This window comes from Oryzias latipes, chromosome 4 (assembly GCF_002234675.1).
Source record: "Oryzias latipes chromosome 4, ASM223467v1".
NCBI classification, from domain to species: domain Eukaryota; kingdom Metazoa; phylum Chordata; class Actinopteri; order Beloniformes; family Adrianichthyidae; genus Oryzias; species Oryzias latipes.
Genome location: NC_019862.2, coordinates 28,288,910 through 28,305,268, shown reverse-complemented (window position 1 = coordinate 28,305,268; position 16,359 = coordinate 28,288,910). Strand labels below are relative to the sequence as shown.

The window sequence follows — 16,359 nt, the reverse complement described above, 5'->3', positions numbered from 1 at the left end:
TTATCAGTGGTCTTCTATTGTGTTGCCATTATGAACTCATTTGGTTAGTCTAACTGAAAAATGTGTTCTGTCCAGCAGGGGGCAGTATCGCACCATCTAGCAAACACGTTGCAGTTAAACGCCAAAGAAGAAGTGAAAGAAACCGCAGAAGAAGAGTCTGGCTCACGCTGTCAGGAGGTGTGCTGGTGCCGTGGTTCTGTTCTGGCTGGCTAGGCTTTGCTAGGTTCGGTTGTTGATCATGGCTGCTTCGAAGCCAGTCGAACCTCAGTCCGGGAGTGGACTCCCCCGCTGGCAGCTGGCACTGTTGGTCGGGACTCCCATCGTGCTCGGAGTGGGCGCCGTTTATCTCTGGAATCGCAGGGCAAAGGAGAGGAAGCGGACAGGGGAGCGAAAAACCCCAGAAGGCAGTGCCAGTCCCGTGCAGGGCAAAGACGGCGAGGCCCGGACTAACCGAGACCAGGAGAACATGGTAGGGTTACTGCAGTCTTCCCGGACTCCTGAAACTCCTTACACAAAATGCTAGCAATGATTAATGTCCGCGCGCGCCCGTCGGTGTGTCATTGCCGCACGAGTGTGGTCGGTCAAGGACACGAAGAGCTGTTCTGGCGCTGTCAGACAGAACGAGGAGTCTCCGGTGAAGGCTGTCTGTGTGTCGGTCGGTCGGGTGATGGCTCTTAGCCCGTGCTAGTTAGCTTTATCATGCTAATGTATCTAAATTTGACCTTTTTAATCCGAAATACAAGAAACCTTCGCATTCACACCAACTGTATCGGCACGTTGAGATCAATAAGTAGCGAGAATCAGGTGGAAATCCTCTTAAAGTGACGCTGGTGAAGCTCTGCAACCTTTTCTGGACTTGCTAGCTCGCTAATGGAGTCTTTAAAATCACCATCATGGGCGGCATGGCTGTCATCTGTGGCTGTTCTCTACCACAGCAGCTGCTTTTCACCAGAGTCCGTCCACTTTGATGGTCCGATCAGGGCTTCCCACCCACACCACAACACCTGGAACGCCTGTTATGATGGCAGTCAGCCTCATTAAAAATGCAATAAAATAAAATCAGTATAAATGAATCTCTACCTGTAGAGACACAAGCTGAAAACCACATTTACTTATTCATGTTTTTCCTACACCTCATTCAGTTTATTTATGCCAAAGTTAACTCAATGTAATGCTACTGTAGTTTGAATTCTATATACTAAAGTTTGAGAGGAATTTGTTCTAAACGTGGGCAGATGATTACAACAAAGCCAACTTTACTGTTGTTGTTTTTTTAAATACTTGATATATGGTTGATGTGAGTTTAAAGCTGTTCAAGCCACATGCAGAGTTTAGTCAGGGTTCCAGTGTTTTTTCAGATGGAAAGGCTCATTTAAACTTTCCACAAAAGTGTCTAACTATGAAATAGATGTTCTAATAAAAAATAGATACTTAAAATGATGAAACAACTTCCTTTGATTATCAAAAAAATAAATCTTTTTTTTTTTAATGTTAAGACACACTCCTATTAAAATGTGTGTTTTTGGAGTTTTTAACATGTTGTTGTGGTGTTTCTTCTCATTATGGAGGACATATGTAAAGAAAATTAAGATTAAAATTGTATGTCTGACTAATTCTCTTAAGTTGTTGTTAATCAGGAGCACACAAAAAATGCCATTGGGAAAAGCTCGTCATGTGACAGTCGGTGGGCGGGTCACAAGCTTCCTGCTCCGCCTCATTCTGATGCGTCCACTTGTTGACGTAGATCCGTGTACGTCTTCGTTTCCCTCATCTGAGCTGACGTCTGGCTCAAAACCCGCCATTTTTGTTGCAGCGGTAATGTCAGCGGTATGAGAGGCTGTAAGCTAGCGGGAAAATAAAGGGATGATGGGAAATGGAGGAAGGCTAACAGTCCGGCCCACAACTCAGATGTAAATTTCTAATGAACTCCTGCCGCTCTGTAGAAACTATGTCCTTGAAAACGACTGTTTATTTTTATTTATTTTAATTTAGGCTAAAAGCGGCATCATCATAAATAAAAGACCCCTGGAAAAGCTTTGAAAACAGATCAAAAGATGATCAGAGTGGGAATAATATAAATATTCAGTTGAAATAGTAATTGAAGTGGTCTTGGTGCAGAGCGGTCGACCCCTGATCTGTAGATTACAGGTTCAGATCCAGCCATGTGTTGTCGTGTCTTTAGGCAAGACGCTGAACCCTGTTACTGTAAAGCACTCTGTGCCTTAAAGCAAGGTATTAAAGCTCAAATAAGTACACACCATGGACCAGACAAACAGCTGAATGCATCATGTGGTTCAGTGCTTTGCTCATAGACGCAGGACTCCATGAACTTTCGAAGACGCGTGTAAAACAATCAGTATTAACTCATAACTGTTACACGTTCTCAACAGCAGCCGGTGGAGAGTTTAGGATAAGATTTGGCCTTAGAAAGGGAGAATCTGGGTACACTTCTTCTTTTTCTACAGATGTAAAGCAATTTTTTATTTTATTTCTTTAGTTTATTATTCATTCATTAATTTCCTTTAGTTTGTTCCTTTCGGGGTCACAGGGCTGCTGGAGCCTATCCCAGCCACTTATGGGCGAAGGCAGGGGACTCCCTGGACAGGTCGCCAGTCTGTCACAGGGTCACACATATCACACAGCCATACACACTCACATTCACACCTCTGGACATTTTGGAGTGACCAATAACCTATGAATTAACCTACGGACAGTGGGAGGAAGCTGGAGTCCCCGGAGAGAACCCACGCATGCACGGGGAGAACATGCAAACTCCACACAGAACGGTCCCCCACTGATGTTCTGTTTCAGGTCCCCAAGCCAGGACTTGAACCGGGGGCCTTCTTGCTGTGAGGCAAAAGCGCTAACCACTGTTCCACCGTGCAGTTTATTATCATTTTATTTTTTCCTTTTAAAAGTTAGTGCAGATCATATCACATTTTCCTTCAATTTTGTAGGGGGAAAAATAGATAATTTAGCTTAGATTAACACAGAGTTTTGTACCCCCATAAATAACATCAGTAGCAACATCAGAAAATTATGTTTTCTTCATTTTTCCAATAGTCACCAGAGGTTTAATTCAAAACTGGAGTGTATTTCCAAAGTTTGCACATTTGTTTGCATTCTCACACGAAGAAGACTTGTGACCACATGAATCGCCATCAGTATTAGCTTTGAATACGTGCAATATCTCTGTTGATCAATGTTTAGCTGCTGCTGTTTGCAAAGCTCTATAAACAGCCAATGAAATGGAGAAACCGCTAGTTTAGAGCCATCTCTAGGTAATGGTTGCTGTCTTAACTACTGTACACTTACATTAAGACAGCATGGCCTCAAGTCTTTTTTATTTTTCTACATTGTACATTTTAGTCCATCACCCACAGATGAGAACAAAGGTAGGACTCTACTGTTTCCCCACCAACAGTGATTCATTTTGTATGGGTGACCTCACTTATCCAGAATTTAAGAATGAAAAATGTTCCTTCATCTACCTGCAGTTCTTACCGAGTTCCTGTTTTATTTTGGGGCAGCAGTAGCTTAGGTGGTTGACCGAAGGGTCAATGGTTTAGTCCCCGCTCCCGCCAGTAAACCGACGCCGTGTCCCCACCCTCCCCGCCCCCAGTGTGGCCCCTGCGATCCGTGAATGTCCAGGTGATGGTCAGAGGAGGCGTACTGGCAGCCACGCCCCCGTCAGCCGGCCCCATAATGGAATACACATTGTAAGCGCCTTGAGCGCCTCGAAAAGTGCATGAAAGCATTATTTTGTAGAGGAGTTAGCAAATTGTGACGTAAAAAATTACCCAAAAGCAAATTCTTACCTGGAAAACAGCATATTATAATTACATTTAAGTAGAAATTATCAAAAGTAAAATGTCAAGCATTTACTTAAAAGCAAAAGTGACAATAATTGGGAGAAGATCTTGGCTTTAATTTTGTAGTGCATTATTTTGAAAACCTCTGCACATGTGCAGCATCTGATCTGACCTGCAGCCCTTTCTGCTCGTTTTACGCACATTTACTGTGAAAGTCCTTCCTATGGTGTGTTTTATGGCGTTTACTAAGTCAGACTGCATCTTTTAACTTGAAACATTTTTCTCTGTGGTTACAAAAGGCCTGAACAGAATGTGAACTGTAGCCGATGGCCGATATTTGCTGATACCGATACTGAAGTGTCTACAGTAACAGAAAGTTTAGATGTATTTTCTGTTTCTTTTTCTTAACATACAACAAAGGATCTCATAGGAACAGGTATCCTATAAATATATCTGAAAGCATTCAGACTATTTACTGAATATTGGACCAAACTGTAAACCATAAGATCCTTATTGCCAGGGATCTATTAGGAACAACATGGATCCCACCAAAAAATAACATTTACCTAAAAACAGTCAAATACTGGCTATGACTGTCAAGATAAACTTCCCAATCTATCAGGAACAAGAATATATTTCAAAAATAGTGTTTCTGAAAATAGTTTGAAGAATATTGGTAGATTTTTCAATATCAGACCAAAACGGATAAACTCAAATTTTGCAAATATCGACCGATACTGTTACCAGCACCGATATATATTGCCCATCTCTTTTAAAAAAACAAAGCAAAGTACAAGTTAATAGAAAGGGGGAAAAATGTAAGCACATTTGAAATGGGAGTTAAGTAGTGTAACAAAGTGTTTTTAATCCTGCGTGTTACTCTAGTGCGAAAAAGGCTGCTGGTTACCACAGAATAGAGAAGTTTATTTTCAGTGTAGCTCTGTGATAAAAGGTTCTCTGAAACAGAAAGTGTCTTTCTCCCACGAGCCTTTTTTTATCCCCTGCCTGATATGTCTGTTTTTGCCAGATTTAGACAAAGAAATGACAGACTTTTTACTCAGACATGTTTTCAAATGTGGAATTGAAATGCTGACCTACTTTTCAGTTTCATCACAGAAATTGATGTTGGATTTCCGCAAACTCTCTGCTTTTGATGGAGTCGCAGAAAGGCCTGTCTAACTAAAACAAAATGCCTCTCTCTGTTGTGCAGAGCCCTTTGGATCGAGCCCAAGCAGCCAAGAATAAGGGCAACAAGTACTTCAAAGCTACCAAGTATGAGAATGCCATCCAGTGCTACACAGAGGCCATCAGTCTCTGCCCCAAAGAGCAGAAGGCGGATCTATCGACGTTTTACCAGAACAGAGCGGCTGCGTACGAACAACAGGTTGGCATTATGGGTGACGCTTTACTGAAACGTCTTCCCACTCTGACAGAAAGATGTGCTTTGATTCGTTCAGATCCAAATATAAAAAATAAACGTGGTGGTAGATCTGTCTGTGGATCATTGGAGAAGTCCTAAATGACGGTGCTTGTTGCAGATGAAATGGGCTGAAGTGGTGCAGGACTGCACTCAGGCCGTGGAGCTGAACCCGCGTTACATCAAGGCTCTGTTCAGACGGGCCAAAGCTCTGGAAAAGCTCGACAACAAGAAGGAGTGCCTGGAAGGTGAGACCTTTTTTCTGTTTGCCTTAGTTGGAACCAGGGGCCTGTTGCACAAAAGTAGAATTAAGACATCCGGGATAAATGACTGAGCTGAGCTCAATGAATCCAAAACATGTGCGTCCAGGCTTAATCGGTTGCACAAAGACCAAGCCAGGATGAGCAGACACGGATTCATCAAGCCAGGTGTAACCAATCCTGGATAGGTGCGCGCTCACGGCTCACTCAAACAGACCCCGCCGAAGATCACAGATAAACTGATTTACCATGGCAACTAGAGCCGCGTACCTTTCCCCGTCGGAAGCACAAATCCTCATGGAGGCATACGAGGAGGTAAAAGATATAATTAAGAAGAAAGGCAACACCGCCACAGTGATAAAGCACACTCGAGATTTTTTTGAATTAAATTACCAGCCAATTAATTTTATGAAAATGTAAGTTGTCATTTCAACCAGAAAATGTTATGTTTGTAAATCTTCCGTGAATGAATCATGTCGATCGTACATAAAAATAATCCATTTAAAAGTTACTAATTTCAATCATGTTGATCCAACATGATACCGTTGAATTGGATACATTAGTAATCGCAAGGAATTGTGGGATTCCATTTTCTTTGTCTATCTGGGCAGATTGGGGTCTAAGTGTGAGTTTTTGTCCATGGGTTTTATTGTCTAGCTGTTTTAACTAGTGATTTAAACTGATATGTTTATTTCTTTTCTGCACCATGAGTTAGAGTGTGGGAGAGGATGATGACCAAACCCTTTGTGCGGTAAATTGTTTATGTAACTTAAAATAGAATTCGCGTTATTTGAACTCCTGTCTTGTCATGAGGGACATTACTGCGCATTTCATGTCTTTGATGTGAAAATTAAAAGACCCATTGGTTGAAACTTTGGAAAACCCTTATCATTGTCAGATGTATAAATAAAATTAAAGCAAAAAATTAAGTAATATCAACATAAATTGTGTTGGGTAGTCATACAAAATTTAAGTTGAATAAACTTAATTTAATGAGGTGTGACCAATTGGAGTGATTCAATTAAGTTGGATCAACTTTTATCTTTTGAGAGTGAGCAACAATATTCATTTAAAGTTGGGTCCAACTGCAGTATTTAGATTGAATCAACTTAAATTTATTAGTTTGAACCTAAGTACATTGAGTAGGACCAATATGATTCATTTTTGTTCAAGTAACCCTATCTAATCATGTGGAAATCATTTCCATCATTTTTTATGTTCATTCAAAGTGAACGTTTTTTGAGTGTAGTTTACCTGCTTTGTTTTATCCTTATTCAATAAAGGAACATAATGTTACACATTTTCATATTTTAATGGAATGTGTATTATTTTATATGACAGAGTACTAGGGCCCACTAAGGAAAAAAGGATAAAGTCATTAATTTATGAGGCTGGTTCTTTCTGCAGAAAAGCAACATATTCTTTCTACAGTTTTGATAGTTATGACAATGTGATCCTTCATATTCTGGCACATCAGCATGTCTTCGTTTATGAAACCATACTGAAGTACAATTTCACGAAATGCCCCACATCTGTCATTTTAACAACTGTCCTCCTTTAAAACAACTGGTTACAATATTATGACTTGTCTTTTTTTCCCCTCTGTGGCCCTAATATTCTATCATTTTACATATAGCCTTATAGTCTATGGGAAACTGTAAATTATCTAATGATAGCAACATCATCTAAAACTCATTATTTATCCAAAATGATTGAAATTAATGATCACAAACGTTTAAATAATGACAGCGGGTCTAGTTATATGTGATAACAATGTATAGTGAGCAGTGAAATAACTATTGGTTTCCATTTGTGGCGACTGCTGACTGACGTTAGGGATGAGATTAAATAGATCCTGGAATTTAGCCTGGTCTGGAGCAGGCTAGCTCCACAGAATAAATCTCCATGGTAATTTATACCATAACATATCCTCCTGCCCCCTATCCAGCTTTAGTGCAACCGGATTGGGGATCAATTGAGCCAGGATCACCAAGATATCCTGGCTTAATCCCTTATCCTACTTTTGTGCAACAGGCCCCAGGACTCCATTGGACAGGTTTATTTATTTATTTTTGGTTCTGTGTGCTCCAGATGTGACAGCTGTGTGCATCCTGGAGGCCTTCCAGAACCAGCAGAGTATGCTGTTGGCAGACAAGGTGCTGAAACAGCTGGGAAAGGAGAAGGCCAAAGAGAAATACAAGGTAGCTCTGCACCTCTTAGCTCCTTATCGCCGTCTTTTGTTGCCCGTTAAACCCCCTCACTGCTTTTGCAGAATCGCGAGCCGATGATGCCCTCCCCTCAGTTCATTAAGTCATACTTCAGCTCCTTCACTGATGACATCATCTCACAGCCCCTGCAGAAGGGCGAGAAGAAAGACGAGGACAAGGACAACGAGGGGGAAGCGGCTCAAGTCACCGAAAGGTCAGATTCATGTTGTTTTTTTTTAATCTTGATCTTTCTTGAGCTGTCAAAGAAGATTTAAAAACTTTGTGCTTAAACATATGCTTTTTTTTATTTAACACAATCCATTGGAATTTGAAGAAGCTCCAATATTATCTTGTTTTCAAAACCATGTTATTCTGCCGTTTGTTCGTTTAACATCTTTGTGTGGGAGTCAGTGGAGGTGTTACTTTTTACTGAGCACATAACCCTGTTTGAGAAACTTTCAACTGGGTTGCATAGTTTTTGCAGAAGCACTCGACATGCTTTACAAACAACTCTCCAAACTTTAGTTTTTCCAGTCATTTATAAACCTTGAGGCTCTGTTACAGATGCAGCGTTTCACCTCGAACACCAGCTCTATCGATGAATTCTTTTCTTCTTTGTGCAGCTCTTTAACTGTTTCACTACTTCTGCAGTTCTGGTTACTTGAAAGCTAAACAGTACATGGAGGAGGAAAACTACGACAAAATCATCAGCGAGTGCACCAAGGAGATCGAGTCAGGAGGTCGATACACAGCAGAGGCGCTGCTGCTGCGAGCCACTTTCTACCTGCTGATCGGTAACGCTACTGCTGCCCAACCGGACTTGGACCGGGTCATCAACCTGCCAGATGCCAACGTGAAGGTTAACACGGCTTTTATTCAGAGCATGTAATCTCCTGTGACTCATTTGTACTTTTTTGAAAGTATATTCATGTGATCCAATGTTTTCAGTGTTAAAAATGGCTGACTTCTTACTGTGTATCCTCTGAAATCTGTCAGCTCCAAGCCAATGCTCTGATCAAGCGTGGGAGCATGTACATGCAGCAGCAGCAGCCGGTGCTCTCCACACAAGACTTCAACACAGCAGCTGAGATCGACAAGCGCAACCCAGATGTTTATCACCACAGGGGCCAGGTGAGAGGGGGCTGGATGTGGTGTGGTTTTTTTTAAATTATTATTATTATTTATATTTTTTGGGGTTGTTGCTTGCCTGCTTTTAACCAGAACTCTCTTTCCTCCCAGCTGAAGATCCTGTTGGATCAGGTGGACGATGCAGTGGCAGATTTTGACGAGTGCATCCTCCTCAGACCTGATTCCGCTCTGGCTCAAGCACAGAAGTGCTTTGCCCTTGTAAGGAAATCAAGAATCCAAGAGCACCGTTATTATTTTTCTTTCCTACAATTTCTTCTCTCTCCTAATTTGTAACACGTGTGTCGTATACATTTGTTAGACTTTAAGAGTATGGGTCTGTTTGTTGTTCAGTACAGACAAGCGTATACCGGAAACAACCCAACACGCGTACAGACAGCCATGGACGGATTCGAGGACGTGATCCGAAGATTTCCCAAATGTGCTGAAGGTTACGCTCTTTATGCTCAGGTACAAAATCATTACTTCCATATTGACTGTATAAAAGCAAAAAAGATGTGCAACTGAGACAGTTCTGCAAGTGGACCTTTATAAAAGAGACCAAGAGGTCGTTACATTTACTCATTGATGTTTTTCATGTCTCTCCTTTATTTTTGATGAAGGTTTTAGATCGCCCTTTGTTTAAAATCATAAAACTGTTTGGTTTTACTTTAATTTTAGGGCAACAAAAAATCTCAAATGTTGACTTGAGCAACAAAAATATATAAATGAATGTTTGCAGTTCTAAAAACAAGAAACTTCTTGTTGCTTATGGTTTACATTTACAGTATATAAAACAGTATCTTGAAGCAGAATCACGGGGGAAAAATCTAGAAATGATGAAAGGAAAAAAAAATGAATTTGATTTAGAAAAAAAGTTTTTTTTCCTCCATATTTGAACAAGATCCAGAAACTCTTTCAAGCTTGAGTCAAATAACTTTTAAAAGTGAAAAGTTGTACTTTATTTTTTCAAACCCAAACCTGACTTTTGTTTCATTACCTGCTTGTTCTGCACTGAAGAGCTCAGTTTTGCTTTCATTGGATTCTGTGATAAAGGTCACAGAAAGCTGAATGTTGATGATAAATCACATGTTGCTTTCATTACAAAAGCATCATCTTTTAGTCAAAATCACTCAATTTGTCACACATCTATCTCAATGTCTACTTAGTCCTGCAGACTTGATCCTTGGGGAGCAGTTGGCTCCAGTCACTGATTCACTAAGAACCCTTGTTTGCCCCCCCCCCCCCCCCCCCCCCCAAGCCCGTTTTTGTAATTGAGTCTGAAGCAGTTTGTGTGATTCAAATTTTCACGTAAAATCGTCCTCAAATGTTGCTCCAGAAACATGAACCGTTGTCTGTTCCCCTCAGGCTCTGACTGACCAGCAGCAGTTTGGAAAAGCCGATGAGATGTATGACAAGTGTATCGAACTGGAGCCAGACAACGCGACCACATACGTACACAAAGGGTGAGCCTGTTTTCTCCGTCCTGCGGGGGCCTTTGGCCTTTGGTACTTTACCAGCCCAGCTGAAGTCATTTCTGAATGCCTCTCCAGTTTGTTGCAGCTTCAGTGGAAACAAGACCTCGACTTGGGTCTGGACCTCATCAGCAAAGCAATAGAGATTGATAACAAATGTGACTTTGCCTATGAGACCATGGGAACCATCGAAGTTCAAAGGTGAGCCAAAGCGTTTAAGGGCAGAGTCGCTTAATCCTGACCCTCCATCTACCAGCCAGCCTGATTTCCAGCTGTCTCTGCACTTCGTGCTGCTAATCACCTGGATCAGATGTGCTCAGTCAGTCGGAACAGGGAAACATCTAAAGCTTGATTTCCACTGGTCTGTGGAATAGAAACGAGAAACGTGTCTGATTTTCAAAAGAGGAACTTCCATTGTTTTATAAAAATAAGAATTTGTAAAGTTTTATATCTTAAGGTGGCGTGCACAAAATGTCAAGGTCTTGTAGACCTATCAGTAGGCCCATAGAGGGAAAATGTTTTTTGTTTTTTAAAGGGGCACGGCCATCATTGGCAACCAGTTTTTAAAGTGCATAGCAGCTGTTAGACTTGGCGTTTATTGGAGATCGGTGTCTATTAGAGACTATTGGAAGATATACGGTATAGTGACCGTCCGGTTGTTGGCATCCACTTTGACGTTAAAGGGAAAATCTTCATCACAAAGTCTAAGTTTAATCCAGCTGCAAACATTTTACAGAGAATCAATGTTCAATCAAATAACATTGTTGATTTTTCCAACCGCAAGGGTGAATTAGGCAGGCATCTGTTAAGAAATCTGAGCACAGAAAATGTTCCTCTGTTAAAGAAAATACACAGTTAAGCATAATTTAGGTAAAAGCAAAATATGATCAAACTTTTTGACCTGAAAGATGATCTGAGACTGGATTGAGTTCTCCGTGTTATAATGGTGTTCTATAAAAATGTAATGTTGCTTTTATTGAATTATTTACAAATCAGAAACAACTTCGACAAATCAACAACTTTGTGTCATTGAATCTTTGTCATCTGTAAAACAAAATCTGCTGTTTTCAGATGGTAGATGCCAAGGTCCAGGATGGAGAACAATGCAAGCATTCGGGGTGTATTCAGACTGGACACATTTGGTTCTCTTAAAGTGAACCAGAGTTCACTCAGTCTGAATACAACCAAGCGGATCCTGGTTTTGGGACCAGGAATTGCTCTCAGATTCAATTCAATTCAATTCAATTTTATTTGTATAGCCCAAAATCACAACAACAGTCGTCTCGATGGGCTTCGAAGTAAAACATGAAATCAAAAGGATCACGAATACAAAGAGTTCAATAGAAAAATACTAAAATGAACTAACAAACTGACTAAGCTATACTGGCATCCCTGCCCTTAGACCCCCCTTCGCGGTAAGGAAAAACTCCCAAAAAAACCGGATTCCGGAAAAAACGAAGAAACCTCAGGGGTGCCCACATGAAGGAGGGATCCTCCCCCAGGACGGACAGGCGATTTACCAGAAATCTTAGAGAAGAATTAACTTATCTAAATCTACAACTACATATATAAAAGTCCAGCAGACGAGCTTCATCCAGCCGTGGTTGTGGGGACAGTCAAAGGCGCGAGTCGAGCCGGAGACAGGAACCACAGCCAGGTGTAGGAGCAGGAGCAGAGACGAGGTACTCGGTCAGGTACAGAGCAGAGACGAGCCAGAGATGAGCCAGAGGCAGGATCCACAGCCAGGTGTAGGAGCAGGAGCAAAGGCGAGGTAAACGGTCAGGAACTGGAGCACGGATGAACCAACTGGAGTCTGGAAGCACTCCCACTCCCCAGGAGGGGAGAGGAAAAGAGGGACAATACATGAATCGCACTGCACCAAACAGAGGCATGGAGAACTAAATGATAAATTATGATCAAGAATAAAGGAGAGGAAGCGTAGAAGTAGAAAAGAATAGAGGACAGAACCCCAGTGCACCATAGTTACCCCAGCTTCAACTTCTAGCAGCCTTTTAAAAGAAATAGTTATTATTAAGTTTAATTTAAACAAATTAACATTAAGTTAAATAATCTCTGAATACTAACTAGTCTGACAATAAGCCTGTCCAAAGAGGAATGTTTTCAGTCTAACTTTGAATGTAGAAACTGAGTCGGCCTCTCTTACATGAGCTGGGAGTTTATTCCATAAGACAGGGGCTTGGTGGCTAAACGCTCTACCTCCAACCGTACTTTTACTAATTCTAGGAACCACAAGCAGTCCTGCATTTTGCGAGCGAAGTGTTCTCATTGGATGGTAAGGGACTATGAGGTCCTTAATATAGGACGGGGCCATTCCATGTAAGGCCTTATAGCAGGGGTCGGGAACCTTTTTGGCCAAGAGAGCCATAAACGCCACATATTTTTAAATGTGATTTCCAAAGAGCCATACAATAATGTTATGTCCTTTTCTCACACTGAGGCACGGAGACTTAACCTCATTTAAGGTTCTTTATTCTGGTTACTGTAGACCGCGACAAACGCCGTTCAATTAATTCAGCAACTCCTTATTCTCTCCCGCCGACACGAGAGCGCTTCTCCCAACTTCATATTCCCCCCTCCCGCTCCAGCCCCCCCCCCCCCCCCCCCCCCATTTCCCTTATTCGGCCCATAGCTGAACCCCATTGGTCCAAACTACCTAACAACAAGCTGAGCGACAGAACTGAGAGCCAATCAGATCTCTGCTTGATCGATGCGTTCCATGAACTCCAGAACTTTTAACGCGGCCCAACAGCAAAGTTAAACTCAGTCCGCGAAAATATGTTTAAAACTAAATATACAAGTGAATGTGTGCATTTGATGTAATTTCAACACTTTTAAAGTACAATAAGTCTGTGGATTCTTTTTAATAACATTGTTATGCTGTTGCTGATAAATGATGAGTATTTCTCGTGGTGGTTTTGCTGATTGTCTAGTCTGGTTGATACGTGGTGAGTTTCTGCTTCATGCAGGCGTTGAGACTTTAAACGGGATCTTAGGTCTGAATGTTCTTTAGATGTGGACAAGGAGCCAAACTCACACGCTGCAGTGAGTGACGGGCAGCGGCTTTACGTTTTTACAATCCCTGCGCAATTCACCTGCTGCCGGTCCCCGGTTCTCTTAAAAAAACGCCATAACACAACAACGATGAGACACAGCAACTCGTTGAAATGTGGTTGGATAAATGCAGGCTCATTTAAACAACCATCATAGACGTCTACTTGCCAGTAACCGCCCAGCACGACTCTACCAGACCAAAGCAGAAGTAAAAAGTGTTGATAGAGGCGTTTAAAATCATCAGCAAAATATAAAGCTTCAATGAACTACCCCGAGAAGGACTGCAAAGCACAGGACTTCCATAATTTCTGTCACTAGTTGCTTTGCTCCAACATCGTAATTCCTGACCAATGAGTGAAGAGATCTTTCTTTCGCGTGATTTTGTTTACAAGCTTTCGTTCAAATCAGGAAAGTCTGCTTCAAGGAAGTCTGAATACAGACCAAATGAAAGGTTGGATCCAGAACAAATGAAGCGATCGGGGTCAGGAGCAAACGGTTTTCCTGGTCTTAATACACTCTTGTTGGGACTTGTGTAAACCATATTGTTGTTCTCCTCAGGGGCAATCTGGACAGGGCCATAGAAATGTTCAACAAAGCAATCAACCTAGCCAAGTCGGAGATGGAGATGGCCCATTTGTACTCCCTTTGTGATGCAGCGTACGCCCAGACAGAAGTGGCCCGCAAGTACGGCCTGAAACCTCCAACATTGTAACTCCGCTTGTGGCGTTGTGGAACCGGCTGTTTGGAAAGTGCGACTGTCTGGCGTTGTTTATGTTTAGAAGAAGAAACATCTTGAAATATATTCAAATAAACACATAAATCTAAAGAAAATACTGTGGGAACTTTACATCGTTTCACTGGAATGTTCCTTCAATTTGACGTTTTTTCGGTTCCTTTCATTTTGTAACATACAATAATGTCTGCTGAATGCGAGCTAAAACGTCCTGTCAAACTCTTTCATGTCTGTATTTACAGTGCTGGAATGGATCTCTTGATTGTGGGCCTGTTCAGATGTACTTTCATTTTTTTTATTGTTTTTGCCATTTCTTTTTTTTTTTTAATAAACTTTGTGCGGCATGTTCACTTTATAAATGTAAAGGCAATGCTGTAATGAACACTAGCTAATGTTTGAAACCTAAAATCCTTTTGAGTTTGAGAAATACAGTCAATTTTAACACATTTTTATGGTCAGCCGTTAACAAGTTTTAGGATCTGGTTATTTTGCCCCCCCAACTCACTTCCAATAGACTTATAATTAAGGGTTTATATTTTGGGGTAAGTTCTTTTTTTTTTTTAAAGTCAGTTATATGAGTTTGTATGTAGTTGGCATTCTTGAGTAAGTGGTTGAAATCTTTACCCTCCTGTTGATGTAATATTTCCAAACGCTAGCCTTACCATTTACAGCCTCCATGCAACCCCGGCAGGCTCTTGTAAAATGCATGATGTGGATCTTTTGCAGCATCTGACTGTCATATTTTTCTGTTTTTTTTTTTGTTTTTCTTTAAATTAAAGATGTAGCTGTTCTGCTGAACGTTGCTGTTCTCTTTTAGCGCTCTGAAAATGCTCCCCTCGGCAGTAATGGTTGAACAATCACAGAGGAAGCGTAGCATGCCTCCCTGCTGCCGCTGCTTAGCGGCGCTCGAGTAATTCTCAAACTCAAAAGAGGAGATGACTTTCAGAGTTAAAGAACTGACTTCTGTTTCTGGCTGTTTGTTAGAAGAATGTCCTTCAGTGGTGAGAATGGTGACCAAAGCAAAACAAAAAATGGATTCTAATAAAGTTCTAATTCTTGGAATGAGTTCAGCTCAACAAATGTAAGGAAGAAGTTTTGTTTTGTAGTTGCATGTTGAGATGTCAGATGTGTGGCATTTCTAGTGTTTTCAATTATTTACAGAGTTTAACAAATTATTAATCTATTTCTGTTTGTTTAGGGATAACTTTTTTCCCATGGTTCATTGGACTTACCTATTAGTCACAGAGAATTTGAATGAACAAAACCAGAAAAATTATTGTCGTTCGATTCAAGTAAAATTGTCAAAATCCCTAAAAGGGATAGAAAATAGTCCATAATATAATAATAGTTAACATGATTTGTACTTTGGATCATGCAAGGTTAATTAAAGAACAAATATCTATTAGTTAATTATAATATACTTTATACATAAAATTCAAAACAATTTTCATGCTGAGAAGAGAAACTGCATTTTTTTAAAAGATACTCAATAGGTAAAAATATAAATTTAATCTGTCAGAATCTCCATTGCAGTGACTTTGATCTGCAAATATATATATTTTTTATGTTAGCATTTCACTTGAATCAGGAAATCTGTTATAGCTTTAATGTTCTTGTTTAATTTTAAAATCACACTTTATACAGGAGATATTGTGCTTTATAAACTAATTTTTTATAAAGAAGTGTTAATACATTTCTCAAAAATAGATGCAAACTAAGATATGTTGAGGTACATTTACAGGATTTTTTTTTCAATTACATCAATTCATATCTGTCTGGGTCCTGTGGTGTTTTCTCTTTGCTTTGTTTCTTTTTTTGGAGATTGCCTCTTCTGCTTCCTTCCAAATTCTTACCAGCTGCCCTTATGGTGCTGATCAGCTGAGGCTAGAAATCTCTGCAGCACTTCTGGAAAAAGGCATGTTTGGACAGAAGCAGCTCTTGGTTAAAGCTCGGACCTCCATCCTTTTCTGGTTGAAGCAGCAAACATGGAGAGTGACAGTTTCAACTTGTTTTTTCTTTATATTAACAAAAAAAGATTTAAATATTTTCCAACTGTAATGGAAACGTTGGCTAAAAAAGTTTCATCCTATTTTAAAAGAGCACCTTTGGCCCCTTTCCTAAGAAATTTTGGAAACACCTCTAAAAACAATTCATATCTACTTTTATAAAAATGCACAAAACATAATTCCTCACTAATACAAAACTTAAAAAAAAAACACAAATTTTAAAAACTTTTGTTCCTTCGCTCTAGAGGAAAA

At 40.5% G+C, this 16,359-nt stretch overlaps 1 protein-coding gene across 1 annotated transcript; it reads left to right on the top strand.

Moving 5' to 3' along the window:
* Positions 1-112: 112 nt before the first annotated feature.
* tomm70 (translocase of outer mitochondrial membrane 70) lies at positions 113-15,181 on the top strand. The gene is made up of 12 exons (XM_023954505.1): positions 113-469; positions 5,023-5,196; positions 5,351-5,477; positions 7,581-7,690; positions 7,762-7,910; positions 8,348-8,555; positions 8,693-8,827; positions 8,936-9,043; positions 9,176-9,292; positions 10,190-10,287; positions 10,375-10,497; positions 13,927-15,181. The coding sequence occupies exons 1-12, from the start codon at positions 239-241 to the stop codon at positions 14,078-14,080; spliced, it is 1,734 nt and encodes a 577-aa protein (XP_023810273.1). The 5' UTR covers positions 113-238; the 3' UTR covers positions 14,081-15,181.
* Positions 15,182-16,359: the final 1,178 nt, after the last annotated feature.